This window comes from Heterobasidion irregulare (assembly GCF_000320585.1).
Source record: "Heterobasidion irregulare TC 32-1 unplaced genomic scaffold scaffold_02, whole genome shotgun sequence".
In the NCBI taxonomy this organism is placed as follows: Eukaryota; Fungi; Basidiomycota; class Agaricomycetes; order Russulales; family Bondarzewiaceae; genus Heterobasidion; species Heterobasidion irregulare.
This window is the reverse complement of record NW_009258198.1, coordinates 525,732-551,330: the sequence shown is the minus strand read 5'-3', so window position 1 is coordinate 551,330 and position 25,599 is coordinate 525,732. Positions and strand designations below refer to the sequence as shown.

Sequence of the window (25,599 nt, the reverse complement as noted above, 5' to 3'; positions counted from 1 at the left end):
CGTGGCTTGGGAACAGTCGATAATCGAACGTCATGCGAAGAGAATCATTTGATACGCCGCTACACGCCTTGAAGATTCACGCTCAGGCTTCAGGGTCTATCAGGGCTAGATCGATCACTGTTCAAGTGGCAAAAGAATTCGATTCTTGTTACGTTTGGGAGGATCAGAACTCTTCCATGCTCCAACAAGTAAGCACATACACAGCACCTATATTCTTCAGCGCGATGACAATGGATACAATTGAGGCATCATGCTATTAATTCTTGAAATGGAGGCGGCCGAGACTGAAAGTTGGCCTGACTTGAACCGACGCGTCCAAACCTGACAGGGCCTGTCGTCAGAAGTGCAGACGTCGAGCACATGCATCAGCGTCAGTCCTTGGTTCCTGATCTATCTATCAATCTCACAGGTAACGGTCTTTTTTGTCTAGGATATTTGGGACCCTGCAGGGACTGGCAATCTCAATAAACGCCTGTGATTACTGTGGTAAGTACCCATGGCGCCCCGATGATTCCCAAAAGGTGGATCCTGAATTGAAGGTTCAAAGCATCGAGATTCGATGGCAACCAATGTGGAATGTGAGCACTCGCACATTACCTTTCGATCGTGATGGCTGACATGCTGTATGTTATCTGAAGATTCTGATCATCTGGAAACCTCATATCCTAGAAGACACCTCTGTGCTTCTATGGCACGAGCCGATTCTGCTCGAACAAATGTATTGCTGCCATTTTCGATTGCTTCTAGGCGTAGTTGAATGGACTTCGATCATTATACAGCATGCTGGCACCTGGATTTGAACCCTTCTATAATATCCACTGTCCACTCTGTCGGCTCAGGGCCTGAAGTTGATTCACAGTGGTGCACCAGACCGCCAATAGATGTCGTATGCCAGCTCAGCCGGCAGCTAGGACAGGTGCCACTCACGAAATGGTCGCAGTCATCAAATTTCTGGGAGTGGTGGTATTTAATCGAGTTCGTTTGCCATCGCAGAACACATTTCTTGGATTTAGTCCTCACTCGCTATGGCTTTGCCCCCACGCCTTGTCACTCCTGCTAGACTCATCTTTGAAGCAGCCAACAAAGCCAATGTTACGGCTATTCTCTTCGGCAGTGCTGCCGCCAAACTGCATGGCGCCAAACGCGACACCAAAGTCCGTCACCTGTCACTTTAATTCCTCCATTTGTGCTTGTTTTCGTGCGTTCCACCAGGACCTCGACATCAATGTATCCTCTCTTGGATTCACTACATTCCTGCCGAATGAGTTCGTTTGTCACCCTCGCACCGTCGACACCCGCCAGCATATCACCTGGGCAAACACCGTCAAGTGCGATGTAGCTACCGAGCGCACTGAACTCGTGAATGATGCATTTGAGACCTATAGCTGCGTCACAGAGGACGGCATTCGCTATGCATCGGCGAACATTCTTTTGGCGGACAAGATTCGTACATATGGACGACGCCCGTTCCAGGCTGTTCAGAAGCAAGAAAACGATTTGTACGATGTCCTACAGCTCATCGATGTCATGAGGCAAAAGGGAGATAAGATGCCAGACGAGCTTAAGGAATCGATCCTTAGTGAAGATGTTCTTAGGGCCTTCCTTGAACGTGTACCCGTCGAAGATCATCTGTTATACCGCACTTTTTTGGAGGAGTTGAACGTTAATCTACCGAATTAGGTGCGCTTCTTACGCCTCTTGCGAGCTGCTTTTGGCTGATACAGTATGGCTACTAGGAGGCACGATCATACATTAGGGGCTGGAAGCGAATGAGCTTCTCGAATGAACAGAGAATCGAAGTGGATTACGATGTTCTGATTGTTTGTCTGATTGTGTGTATGTACGATAACATGATGAAACGAGCGTGGCGTTTTCTGTCGAACAAGAACCCGGAAGGCGGGCTCTCATAAGATCGAGCGGATACTATATAAGCCTCTCGGTCACGGATTTGATTCACTCTCAACACCCAACCAACCATGGGAATTCACTTCTACGATTCTTGTCCTATGTCTCCAATGACCACGGAGACTCGTCTCAAGCCAGCGCGAGCTATCACACATGCAGGCGTTCCTTGCTTAGTGTGGGCAGAGGACGCTCTCAGCTTTGCTCACTTCGTCCCCACCGAGATGTTTGCTTTACAACTCCTCATCCCTGACAAGGACATAGAGAGGGCTGCGCAAGCTATCACCTCCAGTTTGCCATACAGGCGATTGACAGAACCTCACAAGGATTGGTTGGACTTCGAGTTTATGGACCCTGATCAATGGAGCTGTTTCCCTAATTCCATCCGGCTTGAGCTGACACTACCACAGTCGTCACGGCACGAAGATGATCCCGTCGACATCTATATTCACCCGGCATCTTGGTTTTACTTCGATGTCAAGGATGATTCCCGCTCTGTCTCCCTCGTTCCCCCCCTTGCGCCTGCCAACTCGGCCCTGCGATTTCCAACGCGCACAGCGTTCTTGGACTCTTTGATCTCGAACATCCTCGATCCACCCACTGGAGTTCGACACGGCAAGCTGGACGCCATACTCTTCACTTACATCAGTTACATCAACCTCTACACTCTTCGTGCTTTCCCTCGTGTTCTCCCGAACGGAGACCTCGAACCTGAGCACGCTGCTGTCTCGGCAAGCCTCAAGCCGGAGAACAGGCGCCTTTGGGAGTCGAACATCAGGAACACTTATAAGGGCTGGATTGATGAGGTCACTGCTCGCAGAGCCGTTCTTGAAAGTATGGGGTGCGTGGGGCTGTTCGTTTTCTGACGAACCTCGTTTATTTACAGTCCAATCAGGCGTGTGGTCGAGGCCAGGAAGCCTTTCCCAAAGGATCGGTGTTGCACTTGGAAAAAGTACGTTGGACTCTTCTCATGTTCACCTTTCACATAGTGAATGTAAGCGTTACAGAGGATCACAAGCCAGGGGACTTCACACTTCCACGCTCGTCGGGAGCTCTGCATCTAGCTCGAAGGCCCTGTTGGTACAGTGCGTGGCGAGGTGATTGCAACGTCCGCGCGTCGCTGACAATTCCTCAAGCAATCCAATGCCGACCCCGCCGAATGCTGCGATAAGCCGTGCTTTTACTCGAGCACAGAATATCTTGCGGAAGAGGGGATGACCAAGTTGAAGTAGGCTCGTTCCAGCACGCAGATTTCCAAAATGTCTTTCGCCTAAATGACTACCCGAGACCATGTAACCATGGATGTTTATACCAATCTCACCTCATTTTAAGTTCGATTTTTGCTGGTATTTCTACGTTGCCTGGTTTGAGGGACAGTTCTTTTTACAGCCATACTGTAATGACGGATATCTCATGCATTGCAGGATCACCACAACCAGATTGGCAACAGCGTCTGGTTGTACTGTATCCTACTGCATCCCAGGATATGACAGCCCTTCTTAGATATAACTGCCATAAGAGATCGAGTGTCAATAGATATGATATGGAAGAGCTGCACAGTTGCATATAAACGACGCATAATGTCCAACATAGCTCTATAAGAATATCGTCATCATGAATAAGTCCATGAACCGCCCTGCGTGCACCTCCGGGCCATCTGCGTTGTGCTGCAGTCTTCCTTCGTCAGGGATGGGCCTCGCTCGAAGCGACTCGTGGCCTTACAGAACAAGGCAGCGTACAGAAGTGAGATGGCAAAGTAATCGCAATCTTCAATGACGAACCCGTTGCATATCGGCCAGCCGTAATGGACGTTAATTCTCAAACGCGTTGTCCGCCCATAATTAGCAGACAGACTGCAGGATCTGACGCGGCACACGGTGACGACGCGAGCGAGGCGCATAATGCACGCTTGGCATCTGGCCAGTAAGCCTGTGTAAGTAAGCTCGTCGGGATCACATTGTTTTGGCAAAGAACGTGACGGACACACGGCGAGCGTTGAACGCGTTCGTGTTTTCATGCCACAGGCCACATGTCGAATGTTTACACCCATTTGTGGATTTTTGAAGTTGTTTGTCCAACAGGATGTTATGTGAAACTTGGAAACAGGCTTTTCATGTGAGCATGCAAGGGAAAGGCTTGACGATGTAAAAGAGCCTGCTCAAGACATGCGTCAGAATTAGCGGGCGGCGACGCTCAATTGGAAGAGTTTTGGTGCGTTTGTCACCCTTGTATTTTTTTCCTTATAGATGGGATGTAAAATGATGGAGTAGTGAAGAGCTCAAGAAAGGCAGAATCATGGAGTTGTATGGAGATCTGGAGAAGACTACTCACAGCGTCGCTGGCAGCAGTTTCTTTTTCATTCTTCCAACCCATCGCGTCCTATCGCTTCATCAGCCCCATACTTCCAGCACTCCTTCTAGGCCGCAACTCTTGCATCCCGTGGGTTTTCATTACCGTGTGGAACCTTCGCGCCAAAGTCAGGATGCAGGGGCGAAGGCGTCGGAGCGGTATCATGCAGGAACTCACAGCCGATGGCAAGCTAAAAGATGGTTATATCGACGTGTGCAGCACTCCAGATCACTCATACCCTATGTTGTAGCAGCAGCAAGGCGCATGCAAAGTTCCCAGAGAGGAGAGCCTAAGCTACTGCGAGCCAGGAGGAGTGAGATTGGTTGGCTTTGCAAACATTATCAGCGAAGTAAGTGGATGCGAGTGACGACATACGGCATGGCGACCTATGAGAACCTCATCAGCAAAAGTGACAAAACGTGGGATGGCTTGGATGGATTGGGGGGTTATATAATCTCGAGAGCCTGCAGGCAAGGTCATATATGGCATTGCATTTGCCGCGCTCTCCTTGGTGGTTCGGCACAATCGTTGCATCAGATTGCAATCTGGAGGCCCCGATGCCAATGTAATATATTCCTGGACTTCATAATATATTCTTATACATGCACACCGGCCTCAAAATATATTGTTAAACATGCACACCAGCTCAGAATATAATGTTATACATACACCCGGCCTCAAGATATAATGTGATACATACACACCGGCCTCAAAACTCACCAGTGAGGCATCAGCAAATCAGCCAATCTCTGACTTAGGTCTGAGAGCCTCTGTTTGTTCTGAACTCTCTGAGTTCAGAACAAACAGAGGTCAGAGCAAGGCTCTGCCGTCAGGAGGTTCTTTCTCTGGATTGGTCTTAACTCAGACCTGTCAGAGTCTATCCAGAATGAAGGTCAGAAGCTTTGTTGGTAGCTCAGACCCCGACTGGAGACTTGTGCAGGCATTTCTTATGACAGTCTTACCATTAAAATGATAGTATTATAGGGGAACGGAGGACAATCTGGGGCCCAAAACAGGTGCGCCAGATCATGAGCCACACACAAACCTGATATGTAGGCTAGAAAAGATTGAGTGGGGATTGATTGTCTGAGAGGAATGTGAGTACATTGAGGGAATTGTACAAGGGTGAAGCAGTGTTCATGGATATGGTGGTGAGGAAGATGTGTGCAAGAGGCTAAAGAAGTCTTGATACAATGTTAGTATTGAATACCTATAGAAAAAAGACCTGATATACACACTAGAATAGCTCACCATGTTCCAATCTGAAATCCTCTATGTCAGACTCTAATTGAGGCTTAATGCTCTGCACATAGTTGGAGTTGTGGATGACGCTATGTGACAATGGTGTTGATTCCATGTCCGTGATGAAGAGATTGTCCCCAGGGTGCTCAAAGAAGGCCTCTGTCTTCATCTTGCTATCATGTTAGGACTTGTGTGGCCTTGTGGATGATCTCGTCCCAATGATGAGCTTTCAGCTGGGCAATTCCGATCCCATAGAAATAGGTGTCATCACCATAGTTGAGCTTGGAGAACTTGTGGTGGGGATCTTGCACAAGCTCACCTGTGCTTTACAAGTGAAACACGCTGATGAGCATGCACCTGTGCTAGGGTCCAAGGAAGGTATTCAGGAAGCTTTGGGGGAATACCAAACAGTGCTAGACAAGTATTGAAGACACTGACTTGCACTGAACATGGTCAGTCCCCACCCGGCTAACTGCAACCTCTGAAGGACATTTAGCAGCACTTGGGTCAGTTCGCCCACACTTCACATACTTACCATGACTGCACAGAAGTGTTATGATAAGTATTCATGGGATCAGAGCCAGTATTCCGTGTTGGCCAATGTTCTCTGGGAGTCAGTTAGTCTTTATTGCTTATCTTCCCAACTTTTGCATGGTCAGGCAAATGCAATCTTGTACCATTGCTTGGCCATCCTGGTTATATGTTACTTCTTTTTTATTTTCATTGGTTCTCCAATACCTGTTCCTGTTACCTATGCTTGGGTAATGGATCCTGAACATTTGGGATTTTGCCATCGCTGATTAGCTTTTACCTTATCACCTTTGAAACCCATATGGATATCCCACCGACCTTCTTATCTTCTCTGTTCGCTAGGGCTTGGCGCCCATTTGATGTCTACTCTCATTTCGTATTCAATATCTTAATTAGGGGCTCTGTTTACTATAAAAACCTACATATACCTCTGAAATAAACCAGCTTTCACACCCTACAGTTCAGAGCTCATTTGTACTCCTCTTAACCATCAAAATCATCTTTGTCAACTCCCAAAAACTTGTCATCCTCATTGTTCAGCCTCATTTGCATTTGTACTTGTCTCTTTGCTTGTACCCCTTGTCCTCATATATTGTCAGAGTCCCATGTGGCTCTTGAAGCACATAGTTGTTGGTCGTGACACTATCTTCTTATCACCAATCAACTCCCTGACCCGACTCAACCAACTGAACATTTGATCAGTGTTTGATGCAGTCCCAAAACCATTTGGGTGCTTTAATCTCACCCCCTTTATTACTCTTCAGTGCATCCTCACTTTCTCAAGTCCTAACTAGCAATTCCTTGTATATTAGATACTAGCTCTAGTACTCCCTGCATTAGTGGTTGTTTTGTTGTTGTGCTTAGGACTTAGAGCCACCTCTAACATATTATTTTGAAGCCCATTGCAAGGGATTAGTATTCAAAATTACCTCAAGGAATCTACATCTGGAAAAACACCCCCTTGTATTAGCTCTGGATTATATCTAATAGTGTCTAAAACTATCTAAAAGTGTTAATAGTATCTAAAAGTGTCTAATTTCCTAATTGGGAGCAACACATTGTGAGCATTGGATTGGTTTCTAATTTCATGATATTAGCACTAATTCTATACTAAGAAGTCTTTAATTATTAGTAGGAAATAGTAAGTACTACTGCTCTATCAGTGAGAAGGTAAAGATGTGGCACATTCTATACTATTTCAGCATATTACTCTCCGTCATATATGCCTGCACTATTATCTTGTAGCTCTTTTGCTAACTTTCCAGCTGCTTTTATAAGGGATATAGAAAGAGAGAAATGTGCATTGATGCCCCCAGCCACTTTGTTAGTAGCTTGGCAGCTGCCACAAGAGGCTATGAAGACCTAGGTACCTTGTCCTTGCATACAAGATCATTAAAGTTGTCATTGTTAGCCAATGCCTGCTACTGGTCATTATAGGACACAACATGTGGGTTGGACTTAGGGATATGCTATATGCAGCCTTATAAACCTTGTCTATTAGTATAGTGGCTAATACTGTCTTGTGCAGCACATAATCATCATCACTATTGATATTACAATTTTTAGCACTATTTGTATTGTTCATTGCCTTGTTATACAGAAGATGCTCAAACTTGGTGTTTTCCTCTAGCTATTGGGCTGTGGAAAAGACAGTCATATTGGTATGTGGTGCCAGAATGACATATTTGCCTGCCATATAGGAAATATATGTATTAAGCATATCAAGATCACCTCCAACAATCTTGTGCTTATTTATATATAGGCATGCCATACATATACTCTTGTCCCCACCCTCTACCTCACTAGTGGCTATTTGGAAAACCCCTCTCTCTTATTGGATCTTAATTATTCATAATCATGTTTTTGATCAAATTTGCAAATTCAGGTAGCATTGTCTATACTAGTAGAGTCCCATTGAATACACTCAATCATAGTTTTACACACTCTCAGTCCAAATTGTATAAGTGCCATAATTTATTTTTATCCTATATAAAGTGTATTATTGATTTTCCATTGGTTTATTATCTTCTTAGCTGGTGTTTAAACTAAATCCTGAAAGACCTGACTTTTTAGGTATTTATTGGCCTATTTATTTATAAGATAGAGGAAAGATAAATGTTAAATAAAATCAGAGATGTTGAGGTTGCCTATATTATGTCTACTTATTTAGATTACCAATTTATATTAGATTTTGTGGCTTAGTGGCTTAGAGCATCTGTCCCAGGTGCTTGCATATGTGAGGTTGTTGGTTCAACTCTGGCAGAAGGCAAGTTTGTTATAAGGTATATTCTGTGTTTAGGTATTTAACTAGTGCTCTAATAGACATGACTCTATAGAAAGGCTATGAGAACTGTGATGCTTGATTTATTATGAATTTTCCGAAATTTCAAGTTATAATCAATCCTAATAATTCGTAATTTAGGAAAATTATGTCTAATTAGAACAGGTTTAGAGGGGGGGGTAAGCTAAAAATGTCTAATCCTAATTGTTCTTAATTATGCATAAATAGAACTGATTAGAGCTTAATACAAAGGGGTGTTTTTCCAGATGGCCCTTTGTGCAACCTAGAGAAAACCCTATTACTCTTGGGTTACTAAATAAGCAGTTCATAATACCAACTGGACCAATAGTTCTTCAAGACATTGGTAAAGGATACATGACAGGGTCATAGGTATAGTAGATTGACAAGATAGGCATTTACATGCTATAGGCTTAGGGCTTATGGGTAAGCACCTCATTGCACCTAGATGGATTAGTGTGACTAGAAAAGTACAAGAGTAGGTGCTGGCTAGAAGAGATGGTGACCACAGCTCTCCTAAGATGGTGTTAAGACCTGGTCTTCATACGTGATGTGCTAGGAGGCTCCTGAGTCACTGAGGGATGTGCCAAATCCAAGTGTATCCAATAAAAGCACTAGTGGCTAACTGTATGCATAATTCAGAATGTATGAGAGACTCATAATAATATTATGTCTCCAAGAAGGCACAAAGGCTCTCCCACAGATATGAGGGTATAACCTAATGTGGGCCTAGGTGATAGTAGATATGCTGTCTACTAAAGTCAAGATAGAATACTGCTAGTCCTGTATAGAACATAGCCAGTATCAAGATGATGACTGAGTGGTTGAGAATAGTGATAGAGAAAAGTGCAGGTCAAGTCAAATCAATGCTCAAGCAGATGTTCTATTAATAATCAAGAGTCTGGCTTATTGGCAAAGACTATGATATAGCAGAGATATGGCTAGTACCAAAGGTCAAGGGTAAAAACAGGTAGGGGAGTAACAAAGGTGAATAAGCTAGCAAGACAGGTCTCTGGCTTATTTTATATATATGTGATCTACTTTAGGACACGATCTACAGAAGGTCTATGCTTAAGGCACTGAGGCAAATAGAAGTAAATGATCAATGATTGAAGTGATATAATCTATGATGTAATCAAAGAAGCATGATGCAATCAATAATGTCAGTGATATAATTGATTGTTAATTCAGGAACAAAAGATAAGATAAGATAACTCAATGTCTGTTGGTAAAGTCAAGGGGTCAGTTACCAGGTACAGATCATATCTATTAGTCATAGACCATGTGTCATATGATTAGGTGATTATATATTATGTATTATGAGCTGGCTCTTAACACCAGCTAGGTCTAGAATTCCACAGGTGAATAAAATAATACTAGCAAGGTATGAAGTATAGATATTAGTGTTCTATTACCCTAATCAGACAATAAGTAAAGTGTAATAAAAGAATAGACATAAGCATAGACTAGTAAGTATGTACTATGGTCTAGAAAGTGTTATTTGCATGAACACTAACTAAATATTCCTCAAAGAGTCTAGGAAACCTATATACAAGCTATTACACTAAATTGGGCAAGTATGAGGAAGCCCATGCATCAGATACTCAAATGATAATTATATATGAGAGATAGGTTTGAGTGATGGCTTATTTAAGAGATATGACAGTTAAAGTGTTGTTTTATTCATCCTATACAAAATTAAAGTCCCACATGCAATATTATTCATAACACTTCTACATAGAAATTTTGTGTGTAAAATAATGAATAGAGCCACTTTCTGCATACAAGTTCCTTACTCAGGCTCCAAGCTGTGTCCTAGTTGCTCTAGACCACTTGTTCCAGTCCTTGCCACTAGTTTTGGACCTTTTTGTAGACACCCTCATTAATTAGAATGACAAGCACAAGTTATGCTCATCATTACTTATAATAAGCATGACCTCTGACTATCTCTCCCCTGCATTTGCTGTATCTCCATAAATATATATCTTTCCAGAATCAGATTTTTATATAGAATACAGTAGTGCCATTATAATGCAATGTTACCCTATAATCTAAGTAATCATATAACAAAATAAATCATGAAAATAATAAAAGAAAGCTTATTGTATTTTATGTAGAAAATAGGCTCTTAGAATATATATATATATGAATTTTAGTTTGAAGGATCAAGAGAAAAAGCAAAATGTTTGTGCTTATTATTAGGACTGGTGGGCACAAGGTTACACATGCCATTAGAAGTGCATCTGAAGCTCTCAAAAGCATTAGAAGTTGAAACAAGCTAGAACTACCATACTTAGTCAGCTGGATCCATAAAAGTCTAATATGATATAAGCAGTGTCAAATTCTCATAAATTGCATGACTGGAAAACTAGCACCACTGTATTCTACATGAAAATCCAGTTCTAGAAACATATACATTTATGAGGATATAGCAAATGCAGGGGAGGGACAGTCAAAAGTTGTTTTTATTATAGGTAATGACAAGCACAACATGCACTTGCTATTCTAATCAATGTGGATGCCTCTGAAAAGGTCCAAGACCAGTGGCAAGGAGCAGGACAGGCAGTCTGGAGCAATTAAGACACAGCTCAGAGCCTGAGTAAGGAATTTGTGCATGAAAAGTGGCTCTATCTATTATTTTACATACAGAAACTTTTGTGCAGAAGTGTCATAAATGATTTTTCATGCAGAGCTCTAATTTTGTGCAGAATAAATAAAACAACCTTTGACCACCATACCTCTTGAATAAACCATCACTTAAACCTGTCTCTTATACATGATTATCATTTAAGTGTCTGGTGCATGGGCACCCTCACACCTGCCCAATTTAGTGTAATAGCTTGTACATAGGTTTCCCAGACTCTTTGAGAACTATTTAGCCAGTATTCATGCAAATAACACTTCCTAGACCATAGTACATACTTACTAGTCTATGCTTATGTCTATTGTTTTATTAAACTTCATTTATTGTCTGATTAGGGTAATAGAACACTAATATCTAAAGTTGAAATTTCAATCGTCAATATTTAAACAAGGGGTTTCCGGAGTCATATGCCATGCCGCTTATGTCAAAGTGCGGCATCCGATTGCGAAATAAGCTGTCCACTCCCTGTTGCCATACGTGGCACCGGACATTGCCTCAAATATCCCCTGGGGATATCCGTGGTATATTAGGAATATACCACAAATATACCACAAATATCCCCAGACCCCCCCTCAGTACATTCGTGGTATATCCGAGGTATAGTCACAAAATCCCTCGAATATCCCCAGGGGATATTCGGGGCTGGGCATATTCACGGTATATTTCAGGTTTATTCATGGTATATTTCGGGTATATTCAAGCTCATTATCATGAACCAATTGCTTGAAAATGTGCTCCATAAATAGAGAATAAATATATTAACAAATCATAATACTAATACATGCTATTGAAGGCTACATGACAATTCTAAGGCTTGAAAGATCTACAAAATATACTTGAAAAGGCGAGAGGTGCGAATCCCGGCTAGATGTTCCCCCGCATACGCAAGCAGCCACGGCGCGCATCAGGGATGGGACGACCAGCGCCTTGACGCAAGAATCTATTGCGGTGGCGGGAGCGGTGCGTCCGCGCGTGGCCTCGAATTCGAGGAGTACATTTTGGGGGGTGCGTCGGGCTGCGGCACCGCGCTGTCGAACACGAGCACATCTGGTAGCACGCCACGCGCACAAACGCAGCCGCTGGCGAGTGCATCGGTGCCGGCAGCGTAGAGGCGCATCCTGCGGAGGAGCGGGGTGAGCATGCGTGTCGAGGCTGAGAAGATCAGTGCGGGGAGAGACAAGGTCGCCAGGAAGGGTTGCAGCTTGGTAGGGGTGGCGAGTGCAGGGAGCGAGGGGGATGGAAAGAATGCGGTGTAGTGCGGGGGTCAGTACTGCCATGCGGGGGGTTAGCACTGTGACACGGAGAGCCCAAATGAACACTGGCCTCACTGATGTTGCTGCTGCTGCTGCAATATCTTGTCTCTCCCACCTTGTAACCAAAAGTTTCAATGACGCCCACTCCTAATTCTCCAAGGAAGGCGAATAGCACAACAACGTCGCGATAGCATTTATTGCTTCCAAATCGAAATAGCTAGCAGTGGGTAGATTTTAGTTCTGCTTCCATGAGTGATTGCCAAATAACGCACCAGATTCATAATGAGACTCGCAGATACATCGTCCGGCCCCGCAGCAAATCTTTGGTCATCCTTCCAGAGCCTACCTCGTTGACAGACAGAGCCTCGAGCGTGTACTTCAACGTTTACGCAATCGCAAGATAGATAGCATGTCGTTCAGGTGCACAAAGAAGCCGGCATACGTCATTTGATGCAGTGCAGTGAGCGCAGTGAAGAGGATCGATGGACCGTCGTTGCGGGGAAGGGTGACAAGAAGGAAGTTCTGCGTTATGGCATGTGAGAACTGTGGATGAAAGAGCAAGCGTACAAAAAGCGGCATCGCCAATGTATACCGGGCGAAAATGTCTGCCTCGTTCTCAACAACGGTAGTGTCAACCTCCATCACTGACATTGCCTCGCCCATCTGGATTCCGAACGACGTGAATGGAGTGGACAGAGGACCATACACTGAGCTCGATGCTGCTGCAGTGCAGGCGTCGATAGTCTTGTCAGAGCTGACGGTCAGCCGCAATGGATGAAATCAGCAAATAATTCAGGAACGATTTACTTCGCCTAGTCTAGTTCATTGTTGAAGGTAGCCGTATGCCAGCAGGGCTCGCGTTCGAAGGACAATATGAGAAGGAATAGATCGATATTTTATGAAAAAAGCGCTAGAGTGAACAGACTGTACAACAACCGTAAATCCGTGATAAGTTGCGTGTGATGAACCTCGTGAGAGATGAGCTTATCGACCCCTCGTCGCTGAGGTGCCGTCGTAGATGAAGTCGACGATGAGCAACTTATGGCGGTATTATAGCTTACATAACGACTGGTTTCCTATTCGTCGTGCAATACCGGGCTAGACGACGCGTCGAGTCGATGTCGACCACAAGCAAAGTCCTGCGAAAACCAGAGTGAGTCAGTTTTCAACCGAATCGATCCGAGCGCAACAGGTTGGTCAAAACAACGAGGGTGGTAAGGAAAGGAAAGGCAAAGACATCGATAGCGTGCGCCGCGAAACAAAAGAGCGAGCGAAGAGAAAAGAAAAACGAACGGTACGCACCTTCAGCTCTATCCACTGAGCAGGCCATCTCCTATGCCCCCCATTCCCCCTCCGCCGCCCTCTGGACCATCGTGCCTCGGGCCCTGCGAGGGACCATCCTCACCGCTATGTTTCCTGCCCCTGTTTGGGCAGTGCTCTCGCTTGTGGCGATGGACTTCATCTTTACGCACAAAAAGGGCTGGGCAGTCGCCGCATGCAAATTCGCGCTGTCCTCCGTGGCGCAGAGTCGCCTTGTGTCGGGGCATGTCGTAAGGGCACGACAGCCGCTTGCTGCACCCGTCGGTGCCGTCGCAGACATGAGGGTCTGCCCTCTTGCGCTTTCGCGCGCCTCTCTGTTCCTCCCCATGTGTCGATGTCCAGGGCCCTCCGATGGACTGCGTTATAGCCTCGGGGACTGGATCACCTGTGGGGTTCTCCACCCTATGGGTGGACGTCGTCGATTTTAGCGTAGTCTGTTGGGGGGCGCTGCCATGCGCCTGTGGATGGACCACAAGCATCTGGCCTCGCTCTCCCACCGTCTCTCTCTCCCTCTCCGCATAGTCGCTTGGCAGCTTGACCGAAAATCGGCCATACCCCGCGATCGGGGGCATGCGCGGCCTCTTGACTATACGCCTCCCCGCCGTCGCGCCGCTCGCTCCCTGACTCGCTCCCTCCTCCCTCCCATCTCTCCCCTCCCCATTTTTCGCCTTCTTCTGCCTTGGCTCCTCCTCCACATGCACGTGGTGCTCCAGCAGCACCGGCTCCGAGGCGGTCTCTGGCGACGGCGGCAGCTCTGGGACAAGCTCCGGGGCCTCCTCGACGAGCACCTGCGGAGGCACCTCGGCCAACACCCGAAGGACGGTGTCGCGCGGTGCCTCCACTATATCTCGCGCCATCTCGCTCCATGGACCATGGATCGGCTGGACGGCGCCCAGCAGCGAGGAGAAGGGTGCCGTGCGGTCTTGGGCGGGTACGTGTGGCGCGATGGGGGTTGGAACCTCGAGGTAGGTCCCATGGAGCGAGCGATATGGGAGTGGCACGTTAGGGCTCGGGTATCTACGGGTGATGTAGGCGTGAGGCGACAGCTGTACGGAAGGGTAGGTATCCTCATCCTAAGAATACAGAACAATGAGTGGCGTGTTGAAAGTCCGAAGCTAAGTTCCAGACTTACCGACTCGTCTGTGTCACCGCTCTCACCGTGTGTCTCGTCGTCATCGTGTTGGGAGCACGACGGACCTGCGCCAGGTGCTGCGGATCGATTCGCATTAACATATAGCAAAATCCTGACGTGATATGCAAATATACAACGCACTGAAAAGCTCGTCCTCAAACGAGTCGTCGCCGTAGTAGTAGGACATGTTGGTATCTCAATGGCGCTGATGTGGAGGAGAGGCGGGTGACAATTCGTGGTACAGTGAACGGTTGACTTTTTACCTTCGGCTCTCTGATTTTATTATCGAAGAAGCGCCCACCACCTTCCCAAGGAATCAGTCCAAGCAACGCCTCCGACGCCGGTGTGATGCCTTCCTTCGCATGCTGGAATTAGGCTCCGACCCAAGCCCAAGGTGGGTCCATTGTTCGCATCCCGCAGGTTGTTCATCATTTCTCCGTTCGGCCGTGTCCTCTCTTCCAGAGACAGGCGGGCAATTTTCTCTGCCTCGTTCCATCAATTCTGTAAGACAGAACGTGTCAAGGCTGTGAACATCCGGCGGGCTTCTGGGGGTGCGTCCATCGTTATCGTCGTTTATCCGGCCCTCGATAACATCTGTGGCAAAGTCACGCGAGGAGCGGGGTTGCACATGTCGTAACAACCCGCTTATTCCCTTGTTCTCCACAGCTTCTTCTGACCGTCGACTCCCGTCAGCGCCATGCCTTGTATCTGGCACGGGTCGCTGCAGTTGAAATTATGCACCCTTGTCGATAGGTTGTAGACGCATCAGGGTGCTTGAATTTACTGGTGGTCCCATCGCAAACGGCATAATGCAGCCCGCGAGTGGTCTGGAATCGAATATTCTAGTCGCTTATGGTGTCTTCGCACAACATGCAGGGGTAGAAAGGCACACTATTTTGCCATCCTTCATTTCATCGCTTTTTTGAAGACAGTGGATCGTTCTAGCCTAACTAGTTCATTCAGCGTGCTCAAAATTTCCCGTATGGGCAAGTGCAGGCTGGTCGGAATGTCAGGACGAGGGTCTAAGGATGGTTTGATCTTGTCGGAGCGTGACTTGCGATAGCTCCGGTGCGAAGGTGGAGGCGCTCAGTGATCAATTAACAAGCGGGATGACTGATTTTGTGGGCAATATAGGGCCTGCATCCTCCTCGTTGTATGTGACTTGAGCATCGTGGGTATCCATAGAACAGGCACAGCCAACATCTAGTGTGTTCGTGTCGGACTCATGTACTCAGTGAACCGACTATCGAATCGGCCTCTCGGTGCGTACACATCCAAAGGCTTGCTCGAGTGGGGATGCGCATGGATCCGTGAAATTGTGCGACTATTCGCATCAAGAGAGAATTCATGAGACTTAGGTAGCAGGCTTGAGCCATTGTTTATGAGAAGAAGGTCTGTACGTCGTACTCGACTTCATCGCCTCATCGATAAAAGCGGTCAGATGCTACACGCCGCAGTACGTTTCGCCAACGTGCCGAGCTGTCGTCTAATGATGTCCTGATATCAGACTGGTTGCTTTCAGCCTATAAGAAAGAGTTAGCTATGAGGCGATTCCTTGTGTTTTTGTAAGCGTGTTTACCCTGTCAAAGAATACAGCTGTCTCCCTCAGAACATGCCTAGCCTCAACCAGCTCCCTCAATCGACCACTAAGCAGCTCGTAGCTCTCATTCATCTGTACTAGCCTCGACTCGTGCTCGGCAAATGTAACGTCTAAGCCGTCCATTGTTTGAGCTGCTCGCGGACCAACGGTGATGAGAGGCGCCGAATCACACAGCGGGCGCACGGGTATCTTATCTTTTTCCCTCTCAATTTGAGTAGAGAAAAAAGAACGCGACGAGCCATCTCGTCGATGCGACGAATCTCGCCTATGAATGATCGTTGGAAGGGATTGACGTTGGGGTTCGGCTGTGCAGTTCATCGTTAGCTTCATATAACGTGAATTCGACAGTCCTAATCTCACATCCTTGAACTGCATGTTTTCAAGTTCCCCAAGCTCAGCGACCGTGTCATGGGCAACTTCTGTTGCTCATAGTCTCAGAGCCTGATGTGTGTGCTACTTCAGTCACTTAGAGATGGTTCGAAACGTAGAGATACGAACGGAATAAGCTGGGATATTCATTGACCACAGGGGTGCCCATGGCGGTGGAAGAATTGTAGATGGAGAGTTATAAAGAGAGATTCTGACGATGCGAGGAGGCAGGAGGAGGCACGCTCTTCACCAGCTTCAATGTTTTTCCGGATTCCGCAGGGTTTTCGATTTTTCGTCCGTGCTCAAATTGTCCCCAATCAGGTATTCCAACCTTTTCTACTCGCACTGATCGTCGGCAAGCGTCGGCATCGTTCCTAGACTACATTCGCTACATTCTCCTGCGCTGAGTCGCTGACAGAACCTGACCAGGTAAGGCCAGTCCCGAGTAGTCTCTGTTGCTGACCCTATACGCAGAAGATATTCGTAGGCCAGTCCCAGCCAGGATCACCTCATTGATGCGCACAAGTTTATGCATTATTTTCTTCGTCATTAGGTACCGCCGACCCATATTTGTATCTGCTGCTGGCTAGACCTGGAACACATAAGACGCTGTGCTCTCTAGCTAGAGAATATGACTTGAGATAGCCTCCACGACTCAAGTTGCACCGAAGACATGTAACGCTCAAAGCTTCTTCTAGGTTTTTATGCCGTACGTCGTCGCATCTTGTCCTATTTCCACACCCCCTTAATTTCCATGACAATGTTTGCAACGCGACGCAACCACACACCTTCTTAATCCCAGTAGCTCAGGCTCTCCTCTCTGAGAACTTCACATGCGCTCTGTTGCTATTGCACACGTCGCTATTGCCGCCTTAGAACTCGACATCGTCTGCGAGTTGCTGCATGATACCGCGCCCTCGCTTCTGCATTCAGACGTGAAGGTTCTCGATGGTCATGAAGAACCACGGGATGCAGGAGTTGCGGACCAGAAGGAGGGGTCGAGGGTAGGGCTGATGAGGGACGTGATCTGTTAGGGAGAATCAAAAGAGATTGCAGCCAGCGACGCTGTGAGTAGTCTTCTCCTACAAGTCTTCATTCAACTCCATGATTCCGTCTTCCCTCCGCTCTGCGCTGCTTATTATATCTGTACAAAAACAATACGAGGATAACAAATGCCCTTCGACTGCAACAGCTACTACGCACCGTCACCGCCCGCTGATTCCGACGTATATCTCGAACAATTTCACTTACACCGTCAAACATTTTCCTTGCACGTCCACATAAAGTGCCTGCGTGAGCATTTTCTCCTGGCTTTGATTATTTTCAAGTTTCAAATCCCATTCTTTTGGAAAACCAACTTCAAACTCCCACGAATGGGAGCATACAGGGGAATAAACAGCATTCGACACGTGGCCTGAAAATATACAGTACAAGCTGTGGCATGAAAACACGAGCGCGCAGCGCTCGCCGTATGTCCGTCACGTTGTTTGCCAAAACAATGTGATCCTGACGAGCTTAGTTCCGCAGGCCCACCGGCCAGATGCCAAGCGTGCATTATGCGCCTCGCTCGCGTCGTCACCGTGTGCCACGACAGATCCTGCAGTCGGTGTGCTAGATATGGGCGGACAACGTGTCTGCGAATTAACGTTCGTTACGGCTGGCTCATATGCAACGGGTTCGTGAAGAAAGATGGCGATTACTTTGCTATCTCACTCCTATATGCTACCTTTATTCTGTAAGGCCACGAGTCGCTTTGAGCGAGGCCCATTTCTGACACAGGAAGGCCGCAGATTAACACAAAGTGGATGGCCAGGAGGCGCACACCAGGAGACACACTTCGCTATCCGCTGTCAGAGCAGAGGCTCAGCTGTCCTCCACGATTTCGGTGTCGAGCAAATGATAACTCAGAGTGCCTTCTTGAACACGTTCTTAATGAGGTACGCTTGGTGATGGAGTCGTGCACGCTATACATCTATCGCCAAGATTGGTGCCGATCTGCGTCCATCGAGAGTAGCGCGGGTGCGTGGTGGCGCTAGTCTCCCGAAGGCAGCAACGTTGACGATTCTCTCAACCTCCGACGTGGTCTCCGGATATCCGTATCTAACGGTGGCGCGTCGTCTGTACTTAACTTGTGATGGATCGTTCCATTGTCGCAGGCCACTCAAACACACTCCGATTACATTTGCGCCGTGACAAGCGTGGTCGTTGCCGGTCGTGGCCATGGTATCTAGAGGCTGGGCTGCGGAGCGATCACTAATTTGATGTGTGTAGCGCTCTGCTCATAGAATGAAGTATTGTGTAGCTCAGTGATCGCAATGACGGCTCGTCTGCCACCACAAAGGTTCTTGCAAGCGGCCTTGTAACTCGGCCACAAAGCGATCACGTGTCTATGTCGCGGAGTTCCGTGGCTTCGTGGCTTGCAGCGTTGGTTCAAACGTTCACCAGCAGAGGTCACCATCACAAGCTTGTTCGAAACTCGGGGCCACAGTTTGTGGCATTAGTCCCCAGTACTTAAGCACTTTTTCTATCCCTGTAAGTGATTCATTCAACACCTGTTCTACTGCTCCTGACATGTCTTCGCACAAGATAGCCAGCACTCAACGTTTCAGTGCGATGGAAATATCCAAGGCACCGGCCGAATACGCTCTACTTGCTGAAGAGACTGAGAACGACTTTCACGGACCTATGCCTATAACAGAATTCTTTGACGCTTTCATGAAGACGAAGGATGACAAGAAACCTCCCAAGCGTGCCACCCAAATCTTCAAGAACATACCTAGGGTTGGAAAATTTGAGGATCACTTTGTGCGTATATGTTCTCCTTTGTTATTAGAGACCGATGTTGATTATATCGTATTCACAGAAAGATGCTGTCGAAGCATCTGGAATTTGCCAGAAGCTGAGATTTGTCAACACGACTGACGATCTGGATGCAGACTTCAAACGCAAGCCAGACATGGTTGCTTACAAGAGATCTATGCAAGGCGGTGATGTAACTGACTTTGAGCTGATGGAACTGTGCATCGAGCGCAAGCCAGAGACTAAGGACCCATTCCAGGATCTCGCTCCCAGCGCGACCTCTGGCGATACAAACACAGTCTTACATCGCTCGCAGGAGGCGACCATGAATCGAGGACAAATCTGTTCATATGCAGGCTTGCAGCTCTCGGCGCAAAACCGGTTCTTCCTGTTCACTATGGTCTTGCTTGGTGACTATGTTCGCTTCATTCGATGGGATCGCGCGGGAGCTATTGTGACTGAACGAGTCAACTGGAGGAGAGACCCTACTCATCTGATTATGTTCCTTTGGAAGTTCAACCGTTTCAATGACGTGCAACGTGGACGAGATACGTCGCTCACAAAGCCCATGGCGAGAGACATCAAGAGGGCGAAGAAAGCATTTGACGAACGAGCCAGGTTTCTGGCTAGGCTCCTAGGCGAGGACGAAGAGACGGCTCAATGCCTCTACTCGTCTGATGCCACCTTTCACCAGTTTTGTATCACGGACGACGACACGCACAGGAAACACTATTTCATCGCGTCGAAACCTCATTGGCAGAGCGGCAGCCCGTTTGGGAGAGCCACCGACGGGTACATTGCATATGACATCACGCGACAGAAACTTGTGTATCTGAAGAACAGCTGGCGGTACTTGGAAGATGGGATCGAGAAAGAAGGGGCCACCTATCGGCTACTCGAACGATCAGGTGTGACCGGGATCCCGACGCTGATCTGTTCTCAAGACATTCTGGGTCAAGACACGCGGACGCACGAGTACAGTTCAAAAGAGTGGTTTTGCAAAACGACCAATCCTCCGAGGCGGCACAGGCTTCACCGTTTAGTTCTGGGGGACATCGGACGGCCCTTGAGCCAATTTAGATCGTCCAAAGATCTCGTCAGCGCTATGCACGATGGGATGAAAGGTAAGTCGATGATGTCTTTGACACCTTGCACGCTCACCAACGTCTTTCTGTGCAGCGCACGATCTGGCATTCAGATTGGCACGCGTGCGACATGGGGATCTCAGTGCTGGCAATATCTTGATATCTGATTCAGGCAAGGGAATCTTGATTGACTGGGATCTAGCTATGATATTGCCAGATGTCGATGATCAGGGGGTTGACACTCAGGGATCGACGACGAAATGGCAAACGGTGCGCCAAGAGATAGCCATGTAACTTGTCTCACAACTCAACTATTGTCTCTAGGGAACTTGGCAATTCATTTCGGCGGCCCGACTCATGGATCCTGACAGCATGCGCCATGAACTTCGTGATGAACTGGAATCTGGTCTTCACGTCTTGCTATACACCAGTGTCCGCTATAGAGCCAGCCACCTTACTGTGGCGCAATGTAAGTTGCTCAAGAAAGCCTTTATCGAGCATTTCGACAGCAGATCCGACACCGTGCAGGGGCGAACATCCGGAGGACATGGAAAATACGAGTTTTTTCAAGTCACCGGGCCTAGTGCCTTCTCTCAAGACGGCCTTGAAAAGTTCCTCAGCGAGCCGCATGCTAGCCTCGTCGAGACGCTTCGAAGATTGTTTGTTCCCCTTTATAGCACAGAAAGACAGTTAAAGCTTATCCCTAGCATGGAGCAATCTCGGGACGCTGCCCTCGAAGTCCTCAAGACTTCGGATCGGTTCATAGAGATCATCGAAGAGCACCTTGAGATGGACGGATGGACGGAGAATGATGTCAGCGATGAGCTGCGTGGCTGTGATCAATTCTTTACCGAAGCACGAGGCCTGATATTTGCGGCACGGCGTAACTCGTTGTTGAGGGCTAACGTGTAGCGCAGTAGTGGCTTTGCGGGTGTGGCTAATGCGACGCTAGCGTCCTTTCCCCCTATGGCCGAATCCAATGGGGGAGACTAGTACGCTTGGTAACTTGACATGCTAATTTTCCGCTCTATGCTTTTCAATCCCTCCTCCATGTATATGTGATTATATGTATAACATCTCATGTTTCACTCAATATACCCTTCCCCAAGATCTCTAATGTCAATCCTGTCTCGTTAACCAACAGCCATCGGGCACCTCTATCTTGGACTATGCACCGTACTCTACCAGCAACGCGTTCGACTTTTCGAAGCACCAAACAGGGCCGGCATCAGGTTGCCTCAGGAATTCCAAGCGGCAGGCAGACGTTGTGATCACTTGTTATGATGAATGGATGTTTCAAAGAATTGGAGAGTCATGGCGGCTAAAGGGACTGCAGATCAAATTTTCAGCAGCGTCTAGCACTGTACTTATCAGATGTTCGTGCCGACTGTTGTCAGAGGAGATCGGATGAAAATAGACGTCAACGGTTGCACAGCTTGGAAGAATTGCGTGATATGGAAGAGCTGCACGGCAATTCTGTGAAGACCTTGTGCCTATGCAGCCACAGACAAATGAAGCGAAATGTCCAACCCAGCTCTATAAATATACTGGCATTACGAACAATTTCATAAAACAACCTACACAAATCGGGCCCGTTCAACTGATTTCGCACACACGACTGACATGACCCATCAGCACTTGTTCCATCTTAATCGTGCCCTTATAATAGATGGTATCCTCGGGATTGTATACCTTAGCATTGTCGCACACAAGCTGAGCGTCTGCAATGAACATGTCAAGATCTTGATATTGCTCCGTCTCGAGTTTGTGCTCCGTAGTTAAAAAATCTGTACAAAACAGTTGACGTCATCGGTACTTTCCCTCTCTGGAATGCTGGAATTGCCTTATATGGGTACTTTCCAGCTGTTCCAGTGCGCAAGTTCTCAGTTTCCAGCAGATTCGCTGGACATTCCAGAAAAGTACATGTTCGGCATTTCCAGCATGCCAGTGCAACTCCGGCTAGAGTTGACTAAGCATGTCAAAATAAAGAAGGCCGGACTAAGATTTGAACCTACGAGCTGTTCCATGATAACAAAGGAATTACAGCCACTGCACCAAATGAATGATAAATATTGATGTGGTAGAAAAAATATGAATAAATTAGCTGGACTTGGTGAAAATTTCAATCTCTTCTTAGAGAGAACTACAATATTTCATTTTTTTGGCACTTCTCACTTACTAGAAATGCAACATATTACAAATGGGGATAACTTTATGTGATTGAGGAGTCCATCAAGATTTGTTTTAAGCTTATATCTCATGTGCTTTAATCAAAAACACAGTATGCCTTTAATAGCCTAGTCCCCAGATAGTTCCTCAAGACTGCATTTTTAGATCTGAGAGCATCTGTAGAGTAAAATAAATCATAGACTTTTACTTATATAAGACATGCTACATCCTTAATCAGTGAAAAGTGCCAAAAAAGCAAAATATTGTAGTTCTCTCCAAGGATGTGTTACAAATTGCTGATTTAGTACCTTAAGAGTAACAGGTTCTTCCCTAGGTTACACAATGGACTGAGTGGGTGAGGAATTCTTGACTGTATTAAAAGATTAATACAAGAGTAGTTGCAGATTTATACTATAGGAAGACAGTGGTAAACAAAGTGTCCATATAGAAAGATATGAACAAATGAAGAGAATGGACTAAAGTTTCTCAGCCTATTCTATGGGCCTTATTACTATATAGGGCATAGGGTAAGAGTCTGTATGCTTTTCCAGGTTCCTAACCTAGGAAAGCATGAGTTGCCATCTCTTTTAGTCAGTGCCTACTCTTGTACTTCTCTAGTTGCACCAATCCATCTAGGTGCAATGAGGTGCTTGCCCATATGCTCTAAGCCCATGGCATATGAATGCCTATCTCACTAAGCCACTCTATCCATGACCCTAGCATATGATGCTTAGACCATTAGATAGACTGCCCCTGCAAAGTCCTGATAGGTCAAGTTATAACATTACCCCCTCTCTAAGTTCTAACCCCTGGGAGGACTACTTGCTGCTTACAAGCCTCATCATTTTTCCACTAGCAATTGGTTTCCCGGCTCAAGGATTGGAATGCATCTTTCTGATACAACTTTGTTTTCTAGAGTGAATACCAACTTATGTTACAAACTGCTCATTTGATAACCCCAAGAGTAGGAGTTTTTTCTCTAGGTCGCTTGTAGAGGAAGAGGGGAACAATGGTCTTGACTGCACACGTAGCACAAGAGCCAGATGTGTATTGCAATGGTGGGCAATAAGATGAAGGCTATAGTATGAAGACTGCAGGATAACAAAGAGTATTGTAAGAGGATAATAATGAATGAAGAGAATAGACTAAAGAACGTTAGCCTATTCTATGGGCCTTTTATACTACTTTAGGAAAGGGCATGAGAATCCCATATATATATACCATAGGTATTCTCTAAGTTGTTACTCTCTAAAAATGACTACTCTTGCTTCTCTGCTTGTCTCTTTCCAACCAGAAGAACAAGGAGCTCCATGCCCATATGTGAGTAGTACAGGCCACTGTCAGCCATCTACTGTATCTAGCCTATGATACTCAACCAATGATAGGTGCGTCCGCTGGAAGTGTTACGAACTACCTACTGTACCTTTTTTATAATTCCCATGATTAGTATAAGGACACATAGGACCTTTCTCCCAACTATACCTCATGTTCCTGACCCATTGCTAGTTGGTCTGTGCTCTTGCTTGTACTCGTGCCCACGAAAAGTGTTTGAACAAGTGACTGTGACATGACATGTCTCCTAGTTTCTGACTGTCTCCTGAGAGCAATTGTGAATGGATCAACAATTTGATAGTCTTTGTGAAGAGCTAGGAATGTCTTTTATACAATACAGTAGTTAGAATCTTGTATGCCAGCCTTTTGCTGCCTGAACTTGTGCAACTCTCTCTGATATCTTCCTAGTATGTCTCTGAATCTCCTCCTCTGTAATTTCTTCCCATGCATGCTGTGCTGCTAACCATAGGTTCTCGAGAGAATTACTAGCATCTGGGGTATCAGCAACACGGTTTTTGAGCAGCAGTCATAATGGCTCGATAGGGTTAAGATCAGGTGAAGATGGAGGATGTGTTAGGGGTGTGATGCCCAGTTTCAACCGAGCAGATTTTGCGAGGCGGCTTGTGTGGGCTAGTGCTCCATCTTCGACAACAAGCATGAGACATATCTGCTGCTGCTCTATCCTGTCAAAAAAATCCTTTAGAGGCCCTTCAAGAACCTGTGCAACATACTCTTTTGCACCCAAGCCTCCACCTCGTCTTCGTCCTTTCTCACTCATGGTTGCAGGCAGGAATTCCAGCTTGATCAGCGGACCTTTCACACCATGTGCAATACACCCCCATACCATGATGGATTTGTGACCACTCTTGAAGGTTGGCTGTATGTTCTCGGGAAGAAATTCTTCACCTGGTAATCTTGCCACTCTCTTGTGCCCTGGCCTCTTTCCTAACTCCAACTTTGCCTCATCAGTCCAGATAACCTTATTCCAATCCCTTGTCATATTCTCCTTTGCCCAAATGAGATGTTTCCGGATAGCCGCTGGTGATAGGAAGGGCTTGCGATGTGCAACTTGGCAGTGATAGCCAGCAGAAGTTGCTATGGTGCGAACTTGTCGGGATGTTATATGTTCAACATGCTCATAAATAATGGGATAAGGGTCCAGATGGTGTGTACGGATCTCACAAAGGACCCTGTGTTGTGTGCAGCCATCAATGATATGTGGCCGGCCAGATCGAGGGAGACTGTGTCGGGTATGGAATTGGTTCTTGCGAGTGACAGTATAATGGCATGCCCTGACAGAAGCACCAGTCAAGGAAGCAATTTTTTGATATGAGTATCCAAGATCATGCAAAGCAAGGATTCAACCTCTTTTTGAGGGTGTAAACTCAGTGGTTCCAGCAGGAGGCATGAATTTCTTAAGACTACTAAGGCTTGGCAACTTATATAGAAGCTTCACATGACAGTGTTCAAACACTTTTCGCGGGCACAAGTACATATTTATAGCAGCTGCGGTGCAGTAGGGGAAGCCCTAGGCCATCCACCTCTGTCCAATCTAGGAACTGCTGTTCATCAG

At 46.5% G+C, this 25,599-nt stretch overlaps 13 protein-coding genes across 13 annotated transcripts; 8 read left to right on the top strand and 5 right to left on the bottom strand.

The window, feature by feature from the left end:
- Positions 1 to 32: 32 nt before the first annotated feature.
- On the top strand, positions 33 to 260 carry HETIRDRAFT_310142 (uncharacterized protein; the record flags this gene model as incomplete). Its single annotated transcript, XM_009543782.1, has 1 exon — positions 33 to 260. One exon carries the CDS (start codon positions 33 to 35, stop codon positions 258 to 260), a length of 228 nt encoding a protein of 75 aa, XP_009542077.1.
- A 765-nt stretch (positions 261 to 1,025) lies between these two features.
- On the top strand, positions 1,026 to 1,680 carry HETIRDRAFT_309636 (uncharacterized protein; the record flags this gene model as incomplete). Its single annotated transcript, XM_009543781.1, has 2 exons — positions 1,026 to 1,154; positions 1,213 to 1,680. 2 exons carry the CDS (start codon positions 1,026 to 1,028, stop codon positions 1,678 to 1,680), a joined length of 597 nt encoding a protein of 198 aa, XP_009542076.1.
- Positions 1,681 to 1,974: 294 nt separating this feature from the next.
- HETIRDRAFT_379193 (uncharacterized protein) lies at positions 1,975 to 3,237 on the top strand (the record flags this gene model as incomplete). Its single annotated transcript, XM_009543780.1, has 4 exons — positions 1,975 to 2,743; positions 2,798 to 2,854; positions 2,910 to 2,986; positions 3,038 to 3,237. Coding segments are annotated over 4 exons (986 nt in total), but the record flags the coding sequence as incomplete, so codon positions are not given.
- A 2,477-nt stretch (positions 3,238 to 5,714) lies between these two features.
- Positions 5,715 to 5,921, top strand: HETIRDRAFT_311607 (uncharacterized protein; the record flags this gene model as incomplete). Its single annotated transcript, XM_009543779.1, has 1 exon — positions 5,715 to 5,921. One exon carries the CDS (start codon positions 5,715 to 5,717, stop codon positions 5,919 to 5,921), a length of 207 nt encoding a protein of 68 aa, XP_009542074.1.
- A 108-nt stretch (positions 5,922 to 6,029) lies between these two features.
- Positions 6,030 to 6,293, top strand: HETIRDRAFT_310795 (uncharacterized protein; the record flags this gene model as incomplete). Its single annotated transcript, XM_009543778.1, has 1 exon — positions 6,030 to 6,293. The coding sequence occupies one exon, from the start codon at positions 6,030 to 6,032 to the stop codon at positions 6,291 to 6,293; it is 264 nt and encodes an 87-aa protein (XP_009542073.1).
- Positions 6,294 to 12,598: 6,305 nt separating this feature from the next.
- Positions 12,599 to 12,883, bottom strand: HETIRDRAFT_311137 (uncharacterized protein; the record flags this gene model as incomplete). The annotated part of the gene is made up of 1 exon (XM_009543777.1): positions 12,599 to 12,883. The coding sequence occupies one exon, from the start codon at positions 12,881 to 12,883 to the stop codon at positions 12,599 to 12,601; it is 285 nt and encodes a 94-aa protein (XP_009542072.1).
- Positions 12,884 to 13,093: 210 nt separating this feature from the next.
- HETIRDRAFT_379189 (uncharacterized protein) lies at positions 13,094 to 14,610 on the bottom strand. The gene is made up of 2 exons (XM_009543776.1): positions 13,523 to 14,610; positions 13,094 to 13,359 (listed from the first exon to the last, which is right to left on the bottom strand). The coding sequence occupies exon 1, from the start codon at positions 14,395 to 14,397 to the stop codon at positions 13,531 to 13,533; it is 867 nt and encodes a 288-aa protein (XP_009542071.1). The 5' UTR covers positions 14,398 to 14,610; the 3' UTR covers positions 13,094 to 13,359; positions 13,523 to 13,530.
- Positions 14,611 to 16,093: 1,483 nt separating this feature from the next.
- On the bottom strand, positions 16,094 to 16,647 carry HETIRDRAFT_168541 (vacuolar H+-ATPase V0 sector, subunit A; the record flags this gene model as incomplete). The annotated part of the gene is made up of 2 exons (XM_009543775.1): positions 16,094 to 16,195; positions 16,252 to 16,647. The coding sequence occupies 2 exons, from the start codon at positions 16,645 to 16,647 to the stop codon at positions 16,094 to 16,096; spliced, it is 498 nt and encodes a 165-aa protein (XP_009542070.1).
- A 392-nt stretch (positions 16,648 to 17,039) lies between these two features.
- On the top strand, positions 17,040 to 18,114 carry HETIRDRAFT_407409 (uncharacterized protein). The gene is made up of 4 exons (XM_009543774.1): positions 17,040 to 17,128; positions 17,195 to 17,350; positions 17,447 to 17,708; positions 17,834 to 18,114. Exon 3 carries the CDS (start codon positions 17,475 to 17,477, stop codon positions 17,673 to 17,675), a length of 201 nt encoding a protein of 66 aa, XP_009542069.1. The 5' UTR covers positions 17,040 to 17,128; positions 17,195 to 17,350; positions 17,447 to 17,474; the 3' UTR covers positions 17,676 to 17,708; positions 17,834 to 18,114.
- On the top strand, positions 17,040 to 19,062 carry HETIRDRAFT_146072 (uncharacterized protein). Its single transcript, XM_009543773.1, has 7 exons — positions 17,040 to 17,128; positions 17,195 to 17,350; positions 17,447 to 17,708; positions 17,834 to 18,114; positions 18,169 to 18,376; positions 18,432 to 18,660; positions 18,798 to 19,062. Exons 5-7 carry the CDS (start codon positions 18,308 to 18,310, stop codon positions 18,896 to 18,898), a joined length of 399 nt encoding a protein of 132 aa, XP_009542068.1. The 5' UTR covers positions 17,040 to 17,128; positions 17,195 to 17,350; positions 17,447 to 17,708; positions 17,834 to 18,114; positions 18,169 to 18,307; the 3' UTR covers positions 18,899 to 19,062.
- A 42-nt stretch (positions 19,063 to 19,104) lies between these two features.
- On the top strand, positions 19,105 to 21,437 carry HETIRDRAFT_457269 (uncharacterized protein; the record flags this gene model as incomplete). The annotated part of the gene is made up of 5 exons (XM_009543772.1): positions 19,105 to 19,173; positions 19,228 to 19,446; positions 19,505 to 20,564; positions 20,620 to 20,795; positions 20,850 to 21,437. The coding sequence occupies exons 2-5, from the start codon at positions 19,255 to 19,257 to the stop codon at positions 21,435 to 21,437; spliced, it is 2,016 nt and encodes a 671-aa protein (XP_009542067.1). The 5' UTR covers positions 19,105 to 19,173; positions 19,228 to 19,254.
- A 684-nt stretch (positions 21,438 to 22,121) lies between these two features.
- HETIRDRAFT_310083 (uncharacterized protein) lies at positions 22,122 to 22,313 on the bottom strand (the record flags this gene model as incomplete). The annotated part of the gene is made up of 1 exon (XM_009543771.1): positions 22,122 to 22,313. A coding segment is annotated over one exon (192 nt), but the record flags the coding sequence as incomplete, so codon positions are not given.
- A 2,239-nt stretch (positions 22,314 to 24,552) lies between these two features.
- HETIRDRAFT_310330 (uncharacterized protein) lies at positions 24,553 to 25,026 on the bottom strand (the record flags this gene model as incomplete). The annotated part of the gene is made up of 2 exons (XM_009543770.1): positions 24,553 to 24,709; positions 24,758 to 25,026. The coding sequence occupies 2 exons, from the start codon at positions 25,024 to 25,026 to the stop codon at positions 24,553 to 24,555; spliced, it is 426 nt and encodes a 141-aa protein (XP_009542065.1).
- Positions 25,027 to 25,599: the final 573 nt, after the last annotated feature.